Source organism: Leucoraja erinacea, chromosome 13 (assembly GCF_028641065.1).
Source record: "Leucoraja erinacea ecotype New England chromosome 13, Leri_hhj_1, whole genome shotgun sequence".
Classification (NCBI taxonomy): domain Eukaryota; kingdom Metazoa; phylum Chordata; class Chondrichthyes; order Rajiformes; family Rajidae; genus Leucoraja; species Leucoraja erinaceus.
This window is the reverse complement of record NC_073389.1, coordinates 28,990,637-29,013,919: the sequence shown is the minus strand read 5'-3', so window position 1 is coordinate 29,013,919 and position 23,283 is coordinate 28,990,637. Positions and strand designations below refer to the sequence as shown.

Genomic DNA, 23,283 nt, shown 5'->3' with positions numbered 1-23,283 from the left:
AATTAATTTATTAACTCCACCTGAATAAGTACTTGAATTGCCAAGATACAATTGTCTTTGAACCGAGTCTCAGAAAACTGTGGGAGAATTTAAAAGGTGGGCTCGATTAGTGGAGGCATCTGAAGGTGGTTAACTTGAGATGAATATTAATGATCTGGATGAGGGAATTGAAGGCAATATCTCCAAGTTTGCGGATGACACTAAGCTGGGGGGCAGTGTTAGCTGTGAGGAGGATGCTAGGAGACTGCAAGGTGACTTGGATAGGCTGGGTGAGTGGGCAAATGTTTGGCAGATGCAGTATAATGTGGATAAATGTGAGGTTATCCATTTTGGTGGCAAAAACAGGAAAGCAGACTATTATCTAAATGGTGGCCGACTAGGAAAAGGGGAGATGCAGCGAGACCTGGGTGTCATGGTACACCAGTCATTGAAAGTAGGCATGCAGGTGCAGCAGGCAGTGAAGAAAGCGAATGGTATGTTAGCTTTCATAGCAAAAGGATTTGAGTATAGGAGCAGGGAGGTTCTACTGCAGTTGTACAGGGTCTTGGTGAGAATACACCTGGAGTATTGCGTACAGTTTTGGTCTCCAAATCTGAGGAAGGACATTATTGCCATAGAGGGAGTGCAGAGAAGGTTCACCAGACTGATTCCTGGGATGTCAGGACTGTCTTATGAAGAAAGACTGGATAGACTTGGTTTATACTCTCTAGAATTTAGGAGATTGAGAGGGGATCTTATAGAAACGTACAAAATTCTTAAGGGGTTGGACAGGCTAGATGCAGGAAGATTGCTCCAGATGTTGGGGAAGTCCAGGACAAGGGGTCACAGCTTAAGGATAAGGGGGAAATCCTTTAAAACCGAGATGAGAAGAACTTTTTTCACACAGAGAGTGGTGAATCTCTGGAACTCTCTGCCACAGAGGGTAGTCGAGGCCAGTTCATTGGCTATATTTAAGAGGGAGTTAGATGTGGCCCTTGTGGCTAAGGGGATCAGAGGGTATGGAGAGAAGGCAGGTACGGGATACTGAGTTGGATGATCAGCCATGATCATATTGAATGGCGGTGCAGGCTCGAAGGGCCGAATGGCCTACTCCTGCGCCTAATTTCTATGTTTCTATGTTGAGAGATCGGCCAAAAACAGGAGAGTTTAAAAGGTGCAGCGGTGATGGCAGGTAAATTGGTACAATGCTCCTCCTGCAGGATGTGGGAAGCGGGAAACTGCTGGTGTCTCTTATGCCTGTGGGAATTGTGTCCAGGTGCATCTCCGTTAAGACCACGTTAGGGAACTGGAACTGAAGCTGCAGGACCTCAGGACCATTCGGAGAAAAAGAGCTTCTTGGACAAGATGTATAGTGAGGTTGTCATGCTCAAGGTCCAGGAAGAGAGAAGGTGGGTGACCACGAGAAAGGAAAATAGACATGAAGTGCCAGTGACGTCTGTGGCCATCCCCCTTCAAAACAGGTACACCCTTTTGGGTGCTGTCGGTGGGGATTGCATATCAAGATTGAGCAGCACTACCAGGCAAGGGCAGTGGCATTGCCCTTATTTGGCACTACTTCCTCCTCTGACGGCTCCTAAGAACATATCCATCACCCTCTGTGTGAAAACCCTAACCTTTAAGTCTCCTTTAAATCATTCTCCTCTCGCCTTAAATGTTCTCTAATTTTACTACCACTTTCATGATTTTACTACCACTTTCATGATTTTATAAATATCTATAAGGTCTCACTCAGTTTGCTTTGCTCCAGGGAAAACAATTCCATCCTATCCAGTCTCTCCAATTCAGATTCAGAGGCAATAGTAGCATGATATGGTGTATCATGGGGCATTGCCTTGCTTATAACATTAGGAGACCACTTGCCCTATTGGGTCCATGTAGATTCCCAGAAGAGGATTCCCATCCATCCCATGTCCCCTCCTTATTTTTCCATTTATCCGTGTAACTTTGACACATGCACTTCAGTTTCCTTGTGATTCATTTGCTACTTGCATACAGTGAGGGGCAATTTGTAGTGGCCAATTAACCCTTCAGCACATGTTTGGGATGTTGGAGGAAATTGGAGCACACATTCAAATGATTAACCTTCTCCCTCTTCACTCCAAAACCAATCACGGAACACGGGAGCACATAACAGTCCAAGGGAGAAACTCTATGCAAACAGCAACGGAAGTCAGGATTGAATCTGGGTCGCTACAACTGTGCTACTGTACGTCCACACACAAGGAGTCGTGAATATTACCTTTGCAAATCTTAGCTATTACCAATACAACAGACCTCTCCTTTTTTCTGTTCGCAGTTTTCTGTTGCATATCATCGAACCATTATAGTGCCAGGGCTATTTATGGTTGGCCCTGAGTTAGTTCTGTGCTTATTAAAAAAACAACAGAGTAGGAAAATGGTTTGTACGTTAAACTAAGTTGTGACCTCTGTAAAGAGATCTGCCAGCTTTATCTCAGAATCCTCAAAAGTGAGCTCTATAAAACTGCAAAACGTTTTAGTTTAGTTCAGAGATACAGCGCGGAAACAGGCCCTTCGGCCCACCCAGTCCACACCGACCAGCGATCCCCGCACATTAACACTATCGTCCACAAACTGGACAATTTACATTTATACCAAGCCAATTAACCTCCAAACCTGTACGTCATTGAGGTGTAGGAGGAAACCGAAGATCCCAAAGAAAACCCACGCGGACACAGGGAGAATGTATAAACTCTATACAGACAGCACTTGTAGTCAGGATTGAACCCGGGTCTCTGGTGCTGCAAGGCAGCAACTCTATCGCTGCTCAACCCGTTGTCTTTCTTTGTGTCTGCATTTTCTGAGGTACATTTCTTTGTCTTGATGTTCGGAAGGCTGTGAATCTGCAAAGTATAAATTTCCTTTCTATGAGGATTTATTCAGTCCCTTCATCTGTGGTGCCGAAGTGGAAATGGCTGAGATCTTCAGGTTCCTTGACATTAACATTACCAACGATCTAACGTGGACCAACCACATTGATGCGACAGCCAAGAAGGCACATCAACGTCTCAAGGAGACAGAGGAAATTCGGCATATCTCCAATAACTCTTACAAACACCTATAGATGCACCTTAGAACATACAGAAGAATCCAGTTGGAAGAAGGGTCTTGACCCAAAATGACACCTATACATGTTCTCCAAAGATGCTGCTTGGCCTGCTGAGTTACTCCACCATTGTGTCCTTTTGTGTATTAACCAGCATCTGCAGGTCTTGTTTCTATACAGAAAGCATACCGTTGCGTTGCATCACAGTTTGGTTTGGGAACAGCTTTGCCCAAGACTCCAAGAAATTGCAGTGTTGTAGATGTAGCCTAGTCTGTAGCACAAACCAGACTTCCCATATTAACTCCACCTACAGCATCCTGCCTTAGAAAAGCAGCCAACATAATCAAAGATATGCCACCCTGGCCATTCCTAGCCCCTTTTCGGGTCCAACTTGAAAGCGCACACTACCAGAGTCAGGAACAGCTTCTTCCCCACTGTTATCAGGTTTCTGAACGGTCTCATTCACCTCTACCTCATTGTGAACATTGGATTTTGCCTTTGGAACTGATGCACTGCAATGCTGAGAACTATATTCTGCAGTCTCTACCTTCCTCTTTTCTCTACCTATTGTACTTGAGTTTGACTGGATTGTATTTATGATTGGATAGCATGCAAAGCAAAGCTTTTCACTGTACCTTGGTACATGTGACAATAATAAACCTAAGCCGGTGGCAGGTTTCAGGAATTGCTCACCTTGCAGCCTCAGAGAGTGGCACAGAGACATAGCTAGCAGAACCACTGCCTCACAGCTGCAGAAATCTGGGTTCAGACCTGATGTCCAGCACAATCTGCATGGAGTTTGCATGATTACTGCAAATGTAAATGGTTGGCACTAATTTTGTGGGCTGAAATATGACTCTATAACATTCAGGCAATGAAAACTTGTGTATGTTTATTCATGAATACTTTCTGTTTCCCAGAATTCCCCAGCTCTTGGACCCAGAGGATTGTTTACAGGTGATCTGATTAAACATGTGGAAAATTGTTCGGTCTACGGTGTGGAAGATTGGCACAAGTGCATCGAAGAAATCTCTTTGAAACCTCAGACTGGATACTGCGTTAGTGAAGCAAACCTGCATCATCTAAGCTCCGTGAGTCGAGGTATTAATGTTGTCTTTGGATGTAGATGCTCATAAGATCAGGCCGCATTTCCAGAGAGTGAAAGCTAATGAACAATTGATTGTGATGAGCTTTCAATGAACGGGGAAATGGGAGACTCACTATTGAGAATCTAGGGAAAGGTGTTGTGATTACATGACAAAGGCAGAGGATGCAGTGAAAAATAAGATGTGACTGATACAGAAACAGCCTGTCTCCTTTGGAGGAAACCATGGTAAATCTGGGAGAGAAAAGACTCTAATGGTTGAGGAATATGGTAGAAGAAAGCACAAAATCCCATATGGAATAGACAGTTGATTTTTGTGAATGTAGACAAAAATGCTGGAGAAACTCAGCGGGTGCAGCAGCATCTATGGAGCGGAAATAGGCAACGTTTCGACCCAAAACCCTTCTTCAGACTGAAACGTTCCTTCGCTCCATAGATGCTGCTGCACCCGCTGAGTTTCTCTAGCATTTTTGTCTACCTTCGATTTTCCAGCACCTGCAGTTCCTTCTTGAACATAATGATTTTTGTGAATAATGTCTTTGTATTCTTTCGGGAAACAAGTGATAACTTTATGTTTGAGAATTGAGGCTGTACACTGATGTTTACCAGTTGGTACAAGGCCGCTATAGAAATTCTCAGATCTATTTCCTCCCACCCACCATGTTCCTAAGCCACAGAAGCTGATATTTCAGCAGATGCTCTGTCCTTCCCTCCTCTCGGCTACTCGACTGTGACTAGTGCCTTACGTGAACAGTACCTGATCAAGTGAAGTGTTCTTGGAAAACAACCTTTGTACACCAACTAGAATTTTCATAATGACAATTTGCAAGTAGTCACGAGATCTGAAGCTTACTTAGTTTAGTTTAGATACAGCGTGGAAACAGGCCCTTCGGCCCACCGAGTTCGCACCGACCAGCGATCCCCACATATTAACACTATCCTACACGCACTAGGGACAATTTACATTTTTGTACAAAGCCAATTAACCTATAAACCTTGTAGGTCTTTGGAGTGTGGGAGGAAATCGAAAATCTCGGAGAAAACCCACGCAGTCACTGGGAGAACGTACAAACTCCGTACAGACAGCATCTGTTATCGGGATCGAACCCGGGTGTGTGGCGCTGCAATCGCTGTAAGGCAGCAACTATACCGCTGTGCCACCCTCGTAGGGGGTATTTGTAGAGGACAAGTACTTGTAGCATAACCAAAAATTGGCCTTTTCTTCTCTACAGCTTACAAGAGACTCGACGGGACCACCGAATGTTGTAACAACAACAGCCTTGTGGATATTTGTTTTTCTTACCGTGGCAACTTGCAGATGACCCAGGTGAGGCTCTCCAAATTCTGTTGTATGCTGGTGTCTGACAAACTGAAATCTACTTCCTCCTGTCTATACATAAAACTCATCTTTGCCATAGACACCATTATGAAGTGAACTTGATTAAAATGAAACGATTTAAACAAATTGTTAACTGGGAAATATTGATATTTTTGTTATACATAAACTGGCATTCATGCCTGGGACAGCTTTTCTGACTGCTATAAACTCAGCAGTAAACTATTTATTGAATACATCGGACTTAGCAATAAACAATAATTCAAATTCTGGCCTTTTCACTGCACAATAAAGCAGGGGAACAATGGGTACAATATTTTATTTGATACTTTTCATCTAATGTTTAGAATCATTAGTATAAATTTCTGTTTATCATTGTGAATTTTTTTAATTAATTCCAGGGATGTGAGTTTTCCAAGCTAAGCCAGCTTTTAATAGGTCAGGATGTTGCCTGGATTGGAGTGTATTAGCTACAAGAGGTTGGACAAACTTGGATTGTTTTCTCTGGAGTGCTGGAAACAGGGGAGACCTGATAGAAGTTAATAAAATTCTAAGCGGCATAAATGGTGTAGACAGTCAGGGTATTGGTATAGATGTTGGTAAGTAATGTTGCAGTGGTATAACATTTTGGTTCGGCTGAACTTGGAGTTTTGTGTGCCGATCTGGTCACTGTATAGCATGAAGGATGTGGAAGCTTTAGAGTAGTTGCAGAAGAGGTTCATTAGGATATTACCTGGATTGGAGTGGTACTGGCTACAAGGAGAAGTTGGACACATTTTTATTGTTTCTCTGGAGTGCTGGAGACAGGAGAGACACCACCCCTCAGCCAACTTATTAAAGAACAGCCTAGCTTCCTATTGAATGAATTTCACACAAATATATTTTATCCAGAGGTATTAAAATATCATGCCCTTCCTTGGTTAATTCAAACCCAGTTTGTCCCCAGCACAGACTTACTCCATGTTACACCAGTTCGGGTAATGGAAACCTGCCCTTACTAAAGCAAGACCAAAGTATTTCAGGTTTGAAATATAAATGAGAAAAAAAACCTAAATAAATACAAAATACAAAAGAAGCAACACATTTTGTCATGGTTTGAGGTACAGAAGATTGTGATGCGGAGGTTTGTCTGGGAGCTCGACCCCTCTGTGATATGGGGTGCACTGTACTCAGGAACCTTCAAGAAGGACATTATGTTGAATTTCACCAACCATGAAAGACACACCACCCCCTCACTCCCCGGTCCTCTTCCACCCTCCTATACATCTCCAACCCTCTCTAAACCTGTTCTTCAACCTCCAGCTCACATACAGCTTTGATGTACCCAGGAGATTTTGAAACTTAACATAACATACGGTTCCATTAACTAACAGGAACTGTTAGGATGGTAAGAGGCCCGAAGAGAGTATGTGGTGTGGCATTTCATAAAAGCTTTTGTAATACCAGAAAATGTCTGGAATGGAGAGTTTGCAGCGGTTAGTATGTTAAATGTGTTGGGTTTAGTGGAGATTTCACGGATGGGGGTATTTGTCTTCCAGTATGCTGTATACGAGCTGCTGTGCCTCACACTCATTCATGTATTTTGGGTTTGTAGCACGTTTGTCTAGCAGCCAGGAAAGCCATTGAATCCAGCCGAGTGTGTCAGCGGAATGAAGATTGTCAGAAGGAGTTTGTCCGCAGCCTTTGTGCGAAGCCTTCTGTTGAAAATCAAACCAGGCTGATCAGAATCAAACACTCGTCATCCATGGATATGCTGTTTATAGGACACCCTGTGCATCTTCAGTATACAGGTTTGTGGTACTATGATAGACACAAAATGCTGGAGTAACTCAGCGGGTGCGGCAGCATCTATGGAGAGTAGGAATGGGCGACGTTTCAGGTCGAGACCCTTCTTCAGACATGCAACCAGTTCCAAGACTAGTTGCATGTCTACTATGATTTTACTTTGTGGTACTATGATTCTGTAGACAACAGACTGTATCACAGTGAAGTGAGGTTCACTTCAAGTTGCTTGCTCTCTGCCGGCTGAGCTTCTGAAGCTATATATCTTGAGCTATGTGAAAGTGACAGCCAAGCAACAGAAAAATTGAACCATCTTATGGCCCTTTCACTTCTGCTTCCCAGTGGTCAGAGCAAGAAGGCGTGAGAGAGTCTTGGAACTGGTTTCATGTAGACCTGGTCTCTTTCATGACTAGAGCTATTGTAAACCCTATATTTAAAATGATAGCTTAGCCCACCAGTGAGGTTACTGACATCGCATATAATGTAAAGGACTCTGGGTCCTTATTTCAATTCAATTCAATGTTACTTTATTTTCATAAAGTAAATTCTTGAACTCTTGATCTTTCCACACAATGAAAAGAACACTATTATCTGTCTGTGCTATGACTCTGCCTCCTGTCTGGCCATCTTTTTCTCTTCTGAACCTGCATAGTTAGTCCCACGTTAGAGAATCTAAAGCTCTGGTTAAGAATGAGAAGGAGGTATGGCCCAGGTATAGGCAGCTGGGATCAGGTGTATCCCTGGCAGAGTTTTTGGAACTGAGGAGCATGCTAAAGGAGGAAATCAGGAGGGCAAAAGGCCGGCAGGAGATGGCTCTGGCAGATGATAGTAAGGATAATACAAAGAGATTTTGTAAGTGCTTTAAGGGGAAAAGGGTAACCGGAGAGAGAATAGGACGTGTCACGAATCAAAGCGGTCACAGCTATGTGGAACCACAGGAGACAGGCAAGGTCCTCTGAATATTTCTCCTATGTTTTTCTGTGGAGAAAGACATGAGGACCGGGGAACTTTTGGCAGTCAATTGAAGGGTCTTGAGAGCAGTCAGTATTACGGTCGAGGAGATGCTGAACATCCCAATGCTTACAAAGGTAGATGAATCTCCAGGGCCTGATCAGATGGATCCGAGGACACTGTGGGAAGTTGGAGAGGAACTTGCATGTGCCCTGGCTGAGCTTTATGAGTCAATAAGGGTGAAACTGACCCAGATTTTCAAAATGTCACTATTCTAAAGTATTGAAGAAACCCCCATCACTGTATCCACCTATCACTTGTCAGGCGTTATCCTGCCCCCATTGCTCTTCCAGTTTTCTCCTCTTCCCCCACCCCACCCCCCACTACAATCAGTCTGAAGAAGGGTTCCATCCTGAAGTATCACATATTCATATTCTTCAGACCAGCTTGAGTTACTCCAGCACTTTGTCTTTTTTTTTTTGTAAACCAGCATCTGCAGTTCTTTGTGGCTTCAATGAAGAACTTAGTTTTGTGAAGGACTCCGACAAATAACAGAACATGAATTTGCCGAATGGGCAAGTAATGGACAATTTAAGTTCAACTTAGAAAATAGCAAGATAGTACATTTTGTTAAGAAATAAATGCACTGTTATTACTTGGAAGATGCTAGCTGCGAAAGGGTAGAGGAATAAAACTAAAATAATCATTACTAAAAGTTGCACAATACCATGGAATAGGCAAACCAAGCTCTGGGGGTTGTTTCTAAGAGGAAGGAATTGTAAGAAGAGGAACCAATGCTAAATGTGTCTGGACATCGCAGTATTATCTGCAGTAGCACATATTATAGAAAGGATTTACTGACTCTGGAGAGCGGGCTCCCAGAGTTGATTCCAGAAATTAGAAGAACAATGAGAAGAAAGGATGAACAGTCAGTGGATGTGATTTATCTGGATTTTCAGAAGGCCTCTGAAAAAGGTGTTACATTCAAGATTCACGATTCAAGATTATTTAATGACCACACAGTCAAGCTGGTGGAATTCATGTTCAGTACAGGATTTTACACAATAAGCTGATTCCAGTCATGCAGACATGTAGTTTGTGGTACAGAAAAACACAGTAAGCAGAACATAACATAACATAAAACACAGACAACATACAGTATACAGTACATGCACGGGGTGGCTTTGGGATATTATCATAGAGTGTTCAGAGTTCGAATTGCATATGGGTAGAAACTGTTTTTGAATCGTGATGTTTTGGCAGGCAGTGAGCTGTAGCGCCTCCCTGAGGGCAGCAGGTGGAAGATGTGGTGAGCTGGGTGGGAGGGATCAGAAATGATTTTCTTCACCCTTGACACGGACCGTTTGAGATTGAGTGATTCTATTGATGGGAGGGGGATGCTGATGATTTTGGATGCTTTGTTGACAATGCGCTGTAGTTTATTACGGGAGTGAGTGTCCAAACTGCTGTACCAAACTGTTATTGATGAAGTGAGCATGCTTTGGATGATGGCTGTGTAAAATCGGATTAGGAGATGTTTCCTCACTCTGAACTTCTTGAGCTGGCGGAGAAAGAAGAGTCTTTGGTTGGCTTTTTTATAAATGTGATCTGAGTTGGTTTTCCATTTGAGGTTATTGCTTATGTGAGTGCCAAGAAATTTGAATGAGTCAGTGGTGGATATGGGTTCGCCGGAGATGAGTAGGGGGGTCTTGGATTGTGCCTTTCGTCTGAGGTCGATGATAAGTTCATGGGTTTTTGATGTGTTGAGTAGGAGGTTATTGAGGCTGCTCAAGGAGATGAGAGCCCATGGTATCAGAGGGAATATACTAGCATGGATAGCATGTTGGCTGGATGGCAGAAGGCAGAGAGTGGCAATAAAGGGGGCATTTTCTGGTTGGCTGCCAGTGACTAGCGGTGTTCCGTAGGGCTCTTTGCTGGGGCCACTACTCTTCATGGTTTATATAAATGATTTGGATGGGGGATTGAAGGCTTATTAGCCAAGTTTACAGATGATACAGTTAAGTGGAGGGGCAAGTAGTGTAAAGTAAACGGGGACTCAGCAGAAGGACTTGCACAGGTTCGGAGAGTGGGCTGAGAAGTAGCAAATGGAATATAGTGTCACAAATTGTGGAGTCATGCATTTTGGAAAGAGGAATATAAATGTGGACTATTTTCTAAATGGGGAGAGAATTCAGAAACCACAGGTGCGAAGGGTCTTGAGAATGCTGGTGCAGGATTCCCAAAAAGTTAATTTGTAAGTTGAATTGGTAGTAAGGAAGGCGAATGCAATGCTCGCATTTATTTAGAGCGGGCTACAATACAAAAGCAAGGATGTAATGCTGAGGCTTTATAAGGTGCTGGTCAGACCACATTTGGAGTATTGTGAGCAATTTTGGGCCCCATATCTGATGAAGGATGTGCTGGCATTGGAGAGGTTCCAGAGGAGGTTTATGAGAGTGATCCCAGGAATGGTTGGGTTAACAAATGATGAGCATTTGAAGGCATTGGGCCTGTAATCGCTGTAGTTTAGCAGGATGCAGGGGACCTCATTGATACTTAACGAAGAGTGAAAGGCATGGATGGAGTGAATATGGAGAGGAAGTTTTCACTACTAGGAGAAATTAGGTCCGTAGCCTCAGAATAAAAGAAAAATAGAAAGGAAATGAAAATTAATTGTTTTAGTCAGAGGGTGGCGAATCTGTGGAATTTAATGCTACATATTGCTGTGGAGGCCGTCAATGGATATTTTTAAGTGGAGATTGACAGATTCTTAATTAGTAAGGATGTTAGGGGAAATGGGGAAAGGCAGGAAAATGGGGTTGAGAGGGAAAAATAGATCAGCCATGATTCAATGGCGGAGTAGGCTTGATTGGCTGAATGGCCTAATTATGCTCCAACTTACAAGCTTAGAAACACACTGGGTGTATCTTCTCGTCAGTGGGGATGACTGAATATAAATCTTTACACCAATGAGAGGTTTTGATAGAGAGGTTCACTTGCAGGAAAGAATGTAATCAGAAGCCATCAATAGAAAATGCTCATCAAGCAACACAATAGGGAAATCAGAAGAAACAGAGGAGAGACGAATACTTTTTTTCACCCAGTGGATGGTGGCTGTTTCAAACTCTCAGCTTGATTAGGATAAAGATCTTGCCCGCATTTTAAAAACGGGGAATTTACTTGATCTGTAGCCCTGTGGGTCGGTTCTTCAAGGGCTGGAAAGTGGGATTCAGGTTGGTAGGAAAGAACTGCAGATGCTAGTTTAAATCAAAGGTAGACACAAAATGCTGGAGTAACTCAGCGGAACAGGCAGCATCTCTGGAGAGAAGGAATAGGTGACGTTTCAAACTGAAGAAGGGTCTCGACACGAAACGCCACCCATTTCTTCTCTTCAGAGATGCTGCCTGCCCCGCTGAGTGACTCCAGTATTTTGTGTCCACCTTAAGGTGGGTAGCTATCTATTGACCAGGAGAAACAAATGTGGTAAATCTTGTATGAATTCTATACTCAAGAGTGCTGAAAATGTAGGATGCGCTGCGACTGGGAATGATGAAGCAAATGGCCTTGATGATTTTAAAGGAGTACTGGACAAGCAGAGCAGAGAGTCAAGAATAACAGGCGCTAATAGATTAAATAAGGAGATATGAGTGGAGGCTCATGAACACCAGCATGGATTGGACAGCCCTATGGCCTGTTTCTGTGCCATATTGATGATCATTTCTCATTGTAGCCTGGGTGATGGCGTCAACAAACGCGTCAATTTGTATATTTTAGAATACCTCCAGATGGCATGAACATTCAGCTCGAAAACGTATCTGAACATAACATTCTGGTTAATAATTTTTGATTTTCACGACTTGCTGATGCCCATTATGCCAATGTATATGGGGCTGATGGACTAATGTGCCTTGTATGCTTTTGATCTGCTTCTGATATGCATCATTTTGTCCGCAGTGAGCCTTACCAACTACATGCCTCGCTTTGGTTTCCTGCACTTGGACATTCCTGGTGTAATAGAAACGTTTTGCAAGTATCCTTTTTCTGTCGTCAGGATGACAAACCAGCCAGCTAGGGGTCGATGGAAGTTTGTTGGTGCTGAGAGCTGCCAAGGTTATAGCTGTCAAAAATTCCCAGGCCATCAGTCTCCTGTGTATTTTATCAAAACAGATGGGAGCATTGTGCCATTCTTTAACTTGTTTTATTCAGGCTCTTTCTATTCAACTTGAATTTTCACAATTCTAATGGCAATTCTCAGATCTGATCACCTTTTTACTGAATCACCAAAATATAAAAGCCATGTTTACAAGTTTGCCTTTCTACGTTGTTACCTTGTGATAGTGCTCCTTAACCCATCTGCAAAACTGCTTAGCCCCTCTTTGGCTCTTCATCACCTCCCTCCAGTAAGGTTTACCGGACCCACCCCCCTGCTCCGTTTACACCATTCTTCAAGGACTTGTCCCATTCTCTGTGATGTGGCCTGTAATTTCCCAATTGGATCATTGAAATTACATCCATTATTAACAGAGGATGATTATTTATAACCATCAGTTTATTTTGCCCCGAAATGCTGCCTTTGGTCTCCTTTTCCACAATGTTTATGGTTACAACTTCCTTTCCTCTGCTCTTTATTTCCTGCTCCCATATGCCATAGAAACATAGAAAATGGGTGCAGGAGTAGGCCATTCGGCCCTTCGAGCCTGCACCGCCATTCAATATGATCATGGCTGATCATCCAACTCAGTATTCTGTACCTGCTTTCTCTCCATACCCCCTCTGGATTTGACAATATTTTTCTACCACCCTGCTAATGGTAATGATAATGCCATTTCCAAAAATTCTCCTGTTACATGAAGTCCACGCAACCCAATTTGGCACCATCTCCCCACAAGAAATAGATCCGGAAGCTAAAGTAAGTTCAACCCAACTGCGTTCATGCTCCATTCAAACATGTCTGAAGAAGGGCTCCAAGGCAAAATGCTATCTGTTCATTTCACTCACAGATGCTGGCTAACTTGCTGAGTTACTCCAGTGGCTTGTTTATTCACACTCTCCCTTTCTCTTGCCTGTACTTCAATTAATCAGTGAATGGTGGGGAGGAAAGGAGTTACTGTGTTGCAGCTTCAAAATGGATGCTGCTCTTTGGGAATACATGCGTATCACTTTTTTAAAAGCAAAGTCATTACAATTTTATGGTTCAGTGCTGACTAGTTTCCTTGACTGTTCTGACCCAGATACCTGCTCTCTTTATCAGGAGCACTAGCAGTGATAAATGCTGTGCCATGTTTTGCCCTGGATGGACAGTGGATGTTGAGTTCATTCATAGAGGCCACACTCAGTTCTCTGATTGTCGAGAAGAGCCACCGAGACCTAATTGGATTTTTTATCTTGCTTTTTGGCAGTGCATTGTTGGCTTCTAACGTGGTCCTGGGGCTTTGGATGGTAACGGCTAGGTAGTGTTTTAAACCTAATCTAAACTAATGCCCATGGTGTACACCTTTTATTCATACCTCTGTATTGTACCCTTCCCTACCTCCAATGTCGAAAAAGATGAGCACACTCCCAAGATTTTAATGAAAACCAATGGGCTGTGCCCATGTGAATGTTGTGCCAACTTCCTGTGGCACATGCCTTACTCTCAGGAGTATGGAATTGGAAAAGCGATAGGATAGCGGTCCTGGCACTAAGGACACCTTCTGTGGTATTGTGTGGCACTACAATTGTGCTCAATGGAATAGACGTAGAATAGATCTGGCAGCTCAAAAATGGGCATCTGTGAGGTGCTGGGCACCATCAGCAGCAGCAGTAGAAATGTTTGTCACCACAATCTGTAACCTCATGGCCTGGCACATTCATTACTCCACCATGACAATCAATTCTGGTTCAATGAGACATGTGGCGACGCACCAGACATACGTAGGAATGCCATGTTAACCTAGCATAACTGTGACTGGGTCGACAAGTGTGCTTAAATCAGTGATTGACAGGGGTAAGCAGTCTCAACAAATTGAATCAAAACTGCAGTTCATTCAGTCGTAGATGGTGGTGAACACTGAGGAGGAGTAGACATCTTCCCTTTCTCAGCAAGGGTAGGGCTTGATGCTTTCAGCCAGAAATGCTGAGTGGGTGATCCATCCTCATGAAGTCCCCACTGTCACTAAAAACAGTCTTCAGCCAGTTTGATTCATTCCACATGATATCGGGAAGTGGCTGAGGACACTGCATACAGTAAAGGCGAGAGGAACAACCAACATCACAGCTGTAGGCTCTAGCCTAGTTACTCCATGAAAGTGACCACACTGGTACAGTTACTGGTTTGACAATGTGGAAAATTGGTCAGGTCTGCCTTGTTCTCAAAAACGTGGGCAAATTCAGTCCAGCTAATCATTGTCCAATCAGTTTACTGTCACTCATCAAATTCAGGGAAGACCTCACTTTTGGCTGCTATCACTCATGAATCACTGGCTCACCAGTACTCAGTTTGGTTCCCACCAGAACTATTTGGCCACAGATCTCATCATAGACATGGTCCACAGATGGACCAGCGTGAGGTAAAAGTAACTGCCCTTGACAGTGAGGCTGCATTTGACCGAGTGCAAACTCGAGGAACCATGTTCAAACTGGCGTCAATGGGATTCAAGGAGATAATCTCATTTGAGAAAGTCGTAATACCGTATACATAGGAAGCTAAATATTGTTGCTGGAGGTCAACTACCAGTATAACATTGCAGGAGTTTCTCAGGGCAGTGTTCTAGGTCCCACCAAGCTCAGCTGCTTCATCAATGATCTTTCTGACATCATAAGACATGTTTAATGATTGATCAGAAGGAGTTAACCATAGAGTCATACAGTGTGGAAAAGGCCCTTCGGCCCAACTTGCCCACTAGGTGCCATCTGCACTAGTTCCACCTGCCTGCGTTTAGCCCATATCCTTCTAAACCTAACCTATCCATGTACCAGTCCAAACTATTTTTAAATGTTGTGATAGTACCTGCCTCAACTACCTGCTCTGCCAGCTCATTCCATACACCTACCACCCTTTGCGTTAAAAAAAAAAAGTACCCCGGGTTCCTATTAAATCTTTCCCGTCTCACCTTAAACCTATGTCCTCTGGTTCTTGATTTTACTCCTCGTAAATCTTCTCTGCACCCTTTCCAACTTAACAACATCTTTCCTATAACATGGCAGCATGGTGGCGTAGCAGTAGAACTGCTGCCTTACAGCACCAGAGATCTGGGTTCGATCCTGATTATGGGTGCTTGGCTGTATGGAGTTTGTACGTTCTCCCCATGACCCGCGTGGGTTTTCTCCGAGATCGTCAGTTTCCTCCTACACTCCAAAGACGTAGGGGTTTGTAGGTTAATTGTCTTGGTATAGATGTAAAATTGTCCCTAGTGCTGGCCAGTGCGACCTCAGTGGGCCGAAGGGCTTGTTTCGCGCTGTATCTCTTAACTAAACTAAATAAGGTGACCAAAACTGAATACAATACTATTAATGTGGCCTCGCCAATGTCTTGTACAACTGTAGCGTAAGCTCCCAACATCTATACTCAATACTCTGACTAATGAAGTCCAATGTGCCGAAAGCCTTCTTGATCAGCCTATCTACCTGTGATGCCACTTTCAAGGAACTATGTACCTGCAATCCTGGATCCCTCTACTCTACAACGAGACCTTGGTGTGCTTGTACATCAGTCACTGAAAGTAAGTATGCAGGTACAGCAGGCAGTGAGGAAATCCAATGGCATGTTGGCCTTCATTGCGATAGGATTTGAGTTTAGGAGCAAGGTGGTCCTACTGCAGTTGGACAGGACCCTGGTGAGACCGCACCTGGAGTATTGTGTGCAATTTTGGTCTCCTAATTTGAGGAAGGACATTCTTGCTATTGAGGGAGTGCAGCATTGGTTCACCAGGTTAATTCCGATGATGGCGGGACTGACATATGATGAAAGAATGAGTCGACTGGGCTTGTATTCACTGGAATTTAGAAGGACGAAAGGTAATCTTACAGAAACATATAAAATTCTTGAAGGATTGGACAGGCTAGATGCAGGAAAAATGTTCCCGATGTTGGGGAGTCCAGAACCAGGGGTCATAGTTTAAGAATAAGGGGTAGGCAATTTAGGACTGGGATGAGGAAAGATTTTTTTCACCCAAAGAGTTGTGAATCTGGAATTTTCTGCCACAGAAGGCAGTGGAGGCCAATTCATTGGGTGGTTTCAAGAGAGAATTAGATTTAGCTTTTAAGGGCTAAAGGAATCAAGGAATATGGGGTAAAAGCAGGAACGGGGTACTGATTTTAGATGATCAGCCATGATCATAATGAATGGCGGTGCTGGCTTGAAGAGTCGAATGGCCTACTCCTGCACCAATTGTTCTATGTTTCTGTGTCTAACCGATCAAGTTTGATAAAGGGTCTCGACCCAAAACGTAACCTATTCCTTTTTTCCACGGATACTGCCTAATCTGCTGAGTTATTTTGCATCTATCAACCTATCAAAGATCCCAGTGGAATTTTTGACAACACTATCTACAATACCACCCACTTTCGTGTAATTTGCAAACTTACTAATCATGACTTGTGTGTTCTCATCCAAATGATTGATATAGATGACAAACAGCAATAGGCCAGAACCGAATCCTGAGGCACACCACTCGTCACAGGCCACCAGTCTGAAAAACAACCTTCCACCATCACCCTTTTCTTCCTTACTTGAAGCCAATTTTTTATCCAGTCGGCTATCTCTCCTTGGACCTCATGTGATCTAACCTTCCAGAGGTTAAACCTTCCAGAGCAGCCTACCAGGCAGATCCTTGCAGTTGGAGCAGTTACATAAATACCGTGGCTACACAAGTAGTAGGTCAGAGGCTGCATATCTTGAGGAGAGTTGTTCGCCTCCTGATACTGCAAGACAGCGAGTATTTACTAACTGGGAATATGTCGGACATGTTACAAAATATTCTTTCAACAAGATGACTGCAGCTCCAACAACACTCAAGAAATATGACACCATTCAGAATATAGCAACCTGCTTAATTGGCACCCCATAGAGCATCCTCAACATTCATTCCCTTCCGCTTTAGTGCGCCATATAAATTGCACTGCAATCACTCTCCCCGATTGCTGACAGCACCTCCTGATCACATCCATGGTCTCTATCAGCAAGAAAGGAAAGGGCTTTAAATGCATGGGAACACCACTGCTTTCATGTTACCTTCCAAGCTGCACACTACCCTTCCTTCAAAATATATCACCGGTCCTTCATTGCCGTTCGGTCTTAAGTCCTGGAGCTCCGACCCCACCAGCAGTGGTAACTCCTTCACAAGAAGGATTGCAACTGGTCAAGACATCAACGTACCACCACCTTATTAAAGGCTGTGAAGAATGGGCAATAAAATTTCCCAAACCTTCCTCAGAAATGTAGCTGGTCAGACATTGTATATTGTGATTTGAAATTCCAAGCAATATTTGTGCGGATGCTTTCCACTGCCTTTTCAGACCGATTTCATTTGGAAACTCCGATATATAATAATGAATGTCTGCCAGTAACTAGTTCCCAGTTTGTGGTCCAGACTTTTCAGCAAAAAATATTGTTTAATTCTGTAGGTGCTTTTGAATCAAGGATCCTCTCTTAGATGGAGGTGTTGGTTGAATATGCATCTTGAACAGTAGTTTCTCCTATTTCAGTGATTAGAATCAATTACAATATTATGTCAGCTGATGAGTGACACTTTTCAACAATTATTTGTTTAATGCAATGGATCTGTAATCATTTAATATATTTCACCCACAGAAGAATCATTGGGCCCTTCAATTATAATAAAATTAACCCAAACTATATCATGCTGAAGTGGAGTAAATGCTAGCAGAATAGAAATGGAAAATAATTTGGAAGTTTTTGAGTAACCCTGCTTCCACATTGAGTCAAAAGTTTTTATTGGCAGAATTGGGACAGGACCTGTGTAGAAATTCCACACTCATTTACATGTCTCAATACCTTACATCTTCTTTCATACCAGGTATTTCACAGTAATTTCAATGTTTCAGTTTGTATGACATTTTTCCCCTGAACTTGCACTGCAATTTCTCCCCATGCCTTAATATTTTAATTTGTCTCAGCTTCTTAAATGCTTTTCTCCCTCTTTCATTCCGACTGACAAAATGCACAAAATAGTTTGTCCCTCTGCTAATGCTGCTGGTCCTGCTGTGCTTTTTCAGTGTCACAGGATTCTGTTTGAATCTATTCTGGATTCTGTAGTCTAAAAAATAGACCTTGTGATGATCTTGTGACATGAAGAGATGTAACTCTATGTGCAATTTGATGATTTTATTTATTGAATGCTTGAATAATATTGACAAGTTAACATTTATTGTCTGTGCACCACGAGGAATAGAATTGGTCCTGTTGCATTTGATGCTTTTTTTTAAACCCTAACCCTGATAGGCATTTACTAATATTTTCTGGTCTTCAAGCAGCAAGCTGTTGTTCATCCCACTGCAGATGAAAGAGGAATTATTCCCCTCTCTGTCTAGCAGTGAATTGATTAGGAAGTAGATGAAATCAGGTGGCTGTATATAGTGGTTCTAAAAAAAGTATTTGGACTACAAAGTTTCATGCATGTCTTCTCCACTTTGTATTTGCATAATAAGTAATCCTATGTTTTGTTATGTTGTGTTTATGTAACTTTCGGCGGCATTATATGGAAAACCATAATTTTTAATTGTAAACTATATAAATCAAGAGCTTTGTTCATTAATCAGCTTCAAGTTTTTTTTCAAGGATTTTGAGGGCACTGCATATTTAGTGGGGAAATAATTGCAATGATAAATGGTAATAAAATCGGAATATTTATCTATCTCATCCAGAAGCAAAATGTATAATGGAAATGCTAGGTAAGCTCTAAAATGAAAGCAGAACAATGGTTTGCAGAAATTGAGGGAAGAAGAACAAGGGACCATGAGTAAGATATTTTGACAAGAGGAACTTCATTACACAGAATTGAGAATCTGGAAGTCCGTTCCAGTCTGGCAGAAACTCAATAATATTAACACCACCTCCATCAATAATACATTTTCCAGGTAGACTGGAGAGGTGATTGAGCGGGGTGGAGGGGGGGGTAATATGTGATGAGAACTGTTTGCCCACAAAGTCAATGCCAAACATCCTTTTACTGCTTTGGAAGTTTTCAGAATTGCTTGTGATTACATGTGAAGAAAACATTGTAATGTGGGTGTAAATGGACACATAAAGTGGTTAGATTTTGTTTGAAAAATGATTAGATGCCATTGTTTTTAGAAGTATTATTATCATTCTCCATACATTCAAAAAGTATTATCGTAATTTTATACAAATTGTAATATAGGCTGGGAAAAGATGGAGCAAGTTTCTATTTGATGTGTTTACACTGCTTATAACTGAGTCCCATTATCTCTTAATAATTTCCATTAAATATTTGTCAAGTCCCTCCTGTATAGTCCCAATTGATTCTGCCCCTGCCATCCCTTTTGGATTCTGTTCATAAATACAGACTGTACAAATGCTTTTGCTTGCATCGATTTAGAATTTTTGGAAAAATTGAAGAAAGAAAAGAAAAAAACATAATTTTCATTCCAGAGATATACATGCAAATATAAAGCATAATTTAGTGCCTGAGGTAGTGTTTCAAAACTTGCTGAGCAGCTTGACAAGTGTTCCTGCATTTTGGTATTTTGCCAATTCCTGTGTAAGATCCAATTCATGATAGGCCTGAGGGATTTAGAGATAATTAAATTATGTGTTCTTATTGTATTTCTTTGAAACAAACATAAAGGATAAAATATTAGAAGTGTTATTGAATGTTATCCATTGGTCTTGTTCCTTTCGTGTAGCTGTGATATTAATCTCCCCTCAAGACATGATGAAATCTCAGTTGATAAGGGAGTAATTCAGCAAGCTACCAGGTTGAAAAAATTAAATAACTTTGTCATCCAGAGAATGAGATCAAGAAAATACATGTTCATTTTAAGTGAATTCATCGGAGTGAGGCAGCAGAAATTGAAGTTTTAGGGGAGCGAATAAGTAGCAACAAAAGTATTAAAATAAATAAAACATTTATAATTTCAGATGTTGTTAGATTGGGATTGAAGGCAGGTAAGCAGAGTGGTGGATTTAATTGGGAGGCAGAATAGGCAGCGGAGTCAAATAAATTCATGAAATTTGTATTTCATTTGCATATTAGAATCAGATTTTATTCGGCAAGTATGTTTTGCAACATACGAGAAATTCATGGGCCAGGTCAGTCATACAATTAAAAGCAACAGACTCAAAAACACATTTTAACATGAACATCCACCACAGTGACTCCGACACACTCCTCACTGTGATGGAAGGCGAAATAAAGTTCAAGTCCTTCCTTTTGTTCTTCCTTGGTCAGGGGCCTCGAGCCCCCGTTGAGGGGACGGTCTTGACTCCCGTAGCCGGCATCGGGGGGTTGTCAGCTCCCCCACGCCGGGCGATCGAACCTCGCGTCGGGGCTGGTGAACCTTCCACGACGTTGGAGCTCCTGACTAGCCTCTCCCGAGTGCGAGTTCTTGTTGGTAAGTCCCTTGTGGGAGCGATCCCAGGCAAGGGATCCGCTCCGATGTTAAATCTGCGGTGGGGTTCACAACAGTCCGAGGCGGCTCCCAGCTCCAGCGATGGTAAGCCACAGAGCCCGTAGAATGTGATCCGAAAATTGATCACATCTCCGGGAAGGTGAGAGCTTGAAAAAAAGGTTCTCCCGATCCCCTCCACCCTCTCCCCACATAAAACGAACCGAAGTACATTACATCAAACTCTTAACAGACGTAGTCAGAGCTATTTACCCCAGATGGAAATATCAAATTATTACAGGGCAGTTTTAAGGTGAGAGGGACAAAATTTAAAGGAGATGTGTGGGGCAAGGTTTTTGCACAGAGGGTGGTGAGGGCTGGGAATATGCTGCTGGGGTTGGTGGTAGAGACAGATAGAACAATGGCATTTAAGAGACTTTTGGATGGGCACATGGAAATGCAGGGAATGGAAGGATATGGATTATGTGCAGGCAGATAAGAGTTTATTTCAGAGATCCAGCATGAAAACAGGCCATTTGGCCATTGAGTCCATTGGCTGACCAGCGATCCTCATCCTCAATTTCCATCATCGCCCCGAAGCTGGTTACCAAGCTCACGGAACTAGGTCTCTGCGCATCCCTCTGCAATTGGATCCTTGACTTCCTCATCCACAGACCACAGTCTGTTCGAATTAGCAGAAATACGTCACCCTCATTAACAAGCAGTAGGGAGCATTTCAAGGCTGCGTGCTCAGCCCCCTGCTCTACTCACTCTATACTCATGACTGTGTAACCGGACATAGTGCAAACTCCATCGTCAAGTTCGCGGACACCACCATTGTGGGATGAATTACAGATGGTGATGAGTCAGAGTATAGACAACAGGTGCCGTAGTAGGCCATTCGACCCTTTGAATATGGTTGATCATCCATATTCCGTATCCCTTTCCTGCCTTCTCACCATATCACCTGACTCCGCTATCTTTAAGAGCTCTCTCTTACTCTCTTGAAAGCATCCAGAGAATTGGCCTCCACTGCCTTCTGAGGCAGAGAATTCCACAGATTCACAACTCTCTGGGTGAAAATGTTTTTACTCATCTCCGTTCTAAATGGCTTACCCTTATTCTTAAACAGTGGCCCCGGGTTCTGGACTCCCCCAACATCGGGAATATGTTTCCTGCCTCTCGCGTATCCAATCTCTTAATAATCTTATAGGTTTCAATAAGATCCCCTCACATCCTTCTAAAGTCCAGAGTATACAAGCCCAGCCACTCCATTCTCTCAACATATGACAGTCCTGCCATCCCAGGAATTAACTTTGTGAACCTACGCTGCGCTCCCTCAATAGCAAGAATGTCCTTCCTCAAATTTGGAGACCAAAACTGTACATAATATTCCAGGTGTGGTCTCACTAGGGCCCCGTACAACTGCAGAAGGACCTCTTTGCTCCTATACTCAATTCCTCTTGTTATGAAGGCCAACATGCCATTAGCGTTCTTCACTGCCTGCTGTACCTGCATGCTTACTTTCAGTGATTGATGAACAAGGACCTCCATATCTCTTTGTACTTCCCCTTTTCCCAACTTGACACCATTCAGATAATAATCTGCCTTCCTGATTTTGCCACCAAAGTGGATAACCTCACATTTATCCACATTAAAATGCATCTTCCCACTCATCCAATCTGTCAAAGTCACCCTGCATCCTCATAGCATCCTCCTCACAGTTCACACTGCCAGTGAAATTGACCAATTGACCAAATGGTGCCAGCACAACAACCTGGTTCTCAATATCATTAAAACTGATTGTGGACTTTGGAAGAGGAAGGACGAGGACCCACAATCCTCTTTATATCAATGGGACGATGGTGGAGAGGATCAAAAAACTTCAAATTCCTGGCCGTGCATATTTCGGAAGATCTTTCCTGGACCCAGCACACTGATACAATTATAAATAAAGCACATCAGCGCCTCCTGAGAAGATTACAGAGATTTGGTATGTCAAAGAGGATTCTCTTGGAACTTCTACAGGTGTACAGTAGAAAGCATATTGACTGGTTGCATCATTGTCTGGTTCGGCAACTTGAACGTCCGGGAGCGGAAAAGACTTAAAAAAGTTGTGAACACTTCCCAGTCCATAAAATGGCAAACTGCAGTACGATCATGGAACCAAAATCTCCATGTGCTGCAAATTCAAAATAAAGCAAAAATTGTTTTAGAGGTGAGTAAAAACCACGAGGGGAATATATAAGGTGAATGCACAGTCTTTTTCCCGGGATATGTGATTCAAGAACAAGAGGTCATTGGTTTAAAGCAAGGCTGTCAAACTATCGGCCGGGGATGATTTGGGGGAAAAAAAGTTGTTTTGTTTCTCCCGTGCAGATGGTGTGATAGGTGAGACACGGCGTCGGCGGTGGTCGCAGCACCGACCCGAGGCACCGCTCACACCTCCCACCCTCACCTCTGGCGGCTCTATGTCCG

At 42.8% G+C, this 23,283-nt stretch overlaps 1 protein-coding gene across 3 annotated transcripts in view; it reads left to right on the top strand.

Annotated features, from left to right (window-relative positions):
- mbtps2 (membrane-bound transcription factor peptidase, site 2) overlaps positions 1-18,992 on the top strand; it is a 28,652-nt gene extending 9,660 nt beyond the window's left edge. The window contains exons 7-12 of one of the 3 annotated variants that reach the window (XM_055644721.1): positions 3,985-4,165; positions 5,402-5,496; positions 7,100-7,295; positions 12,193-12,268; positions 13,470-13,688; positions 16,845-18,992. In XM_055644721.1, the coding sequence (XP_055500696.1) occupies positions 3,985-4,165; positions 5,402-5,496; positions 7,100-7,295; positions 12,193-12,268; positions 13,470-13,688; positions 16,845-16,848 (771 nt within the window). In that variant the 3' untranslated portion in view covers positions 16,849-18,992. Of the gene's footprint in view, positions 1-3,984; positions 4,166-5,401; positions 5,497-7,099; positions 7,296-12,192; positions 12,269-13,469 lie in introns of all 3 variants that reach the window. The other 2 variants (XM_055644720.1, XM_055644722.1) reach the window with 2 other exon arrangements.
- The last annotated feature ends 4,291 nt before the right edge of the window (positions 18,993-23,283 follow it).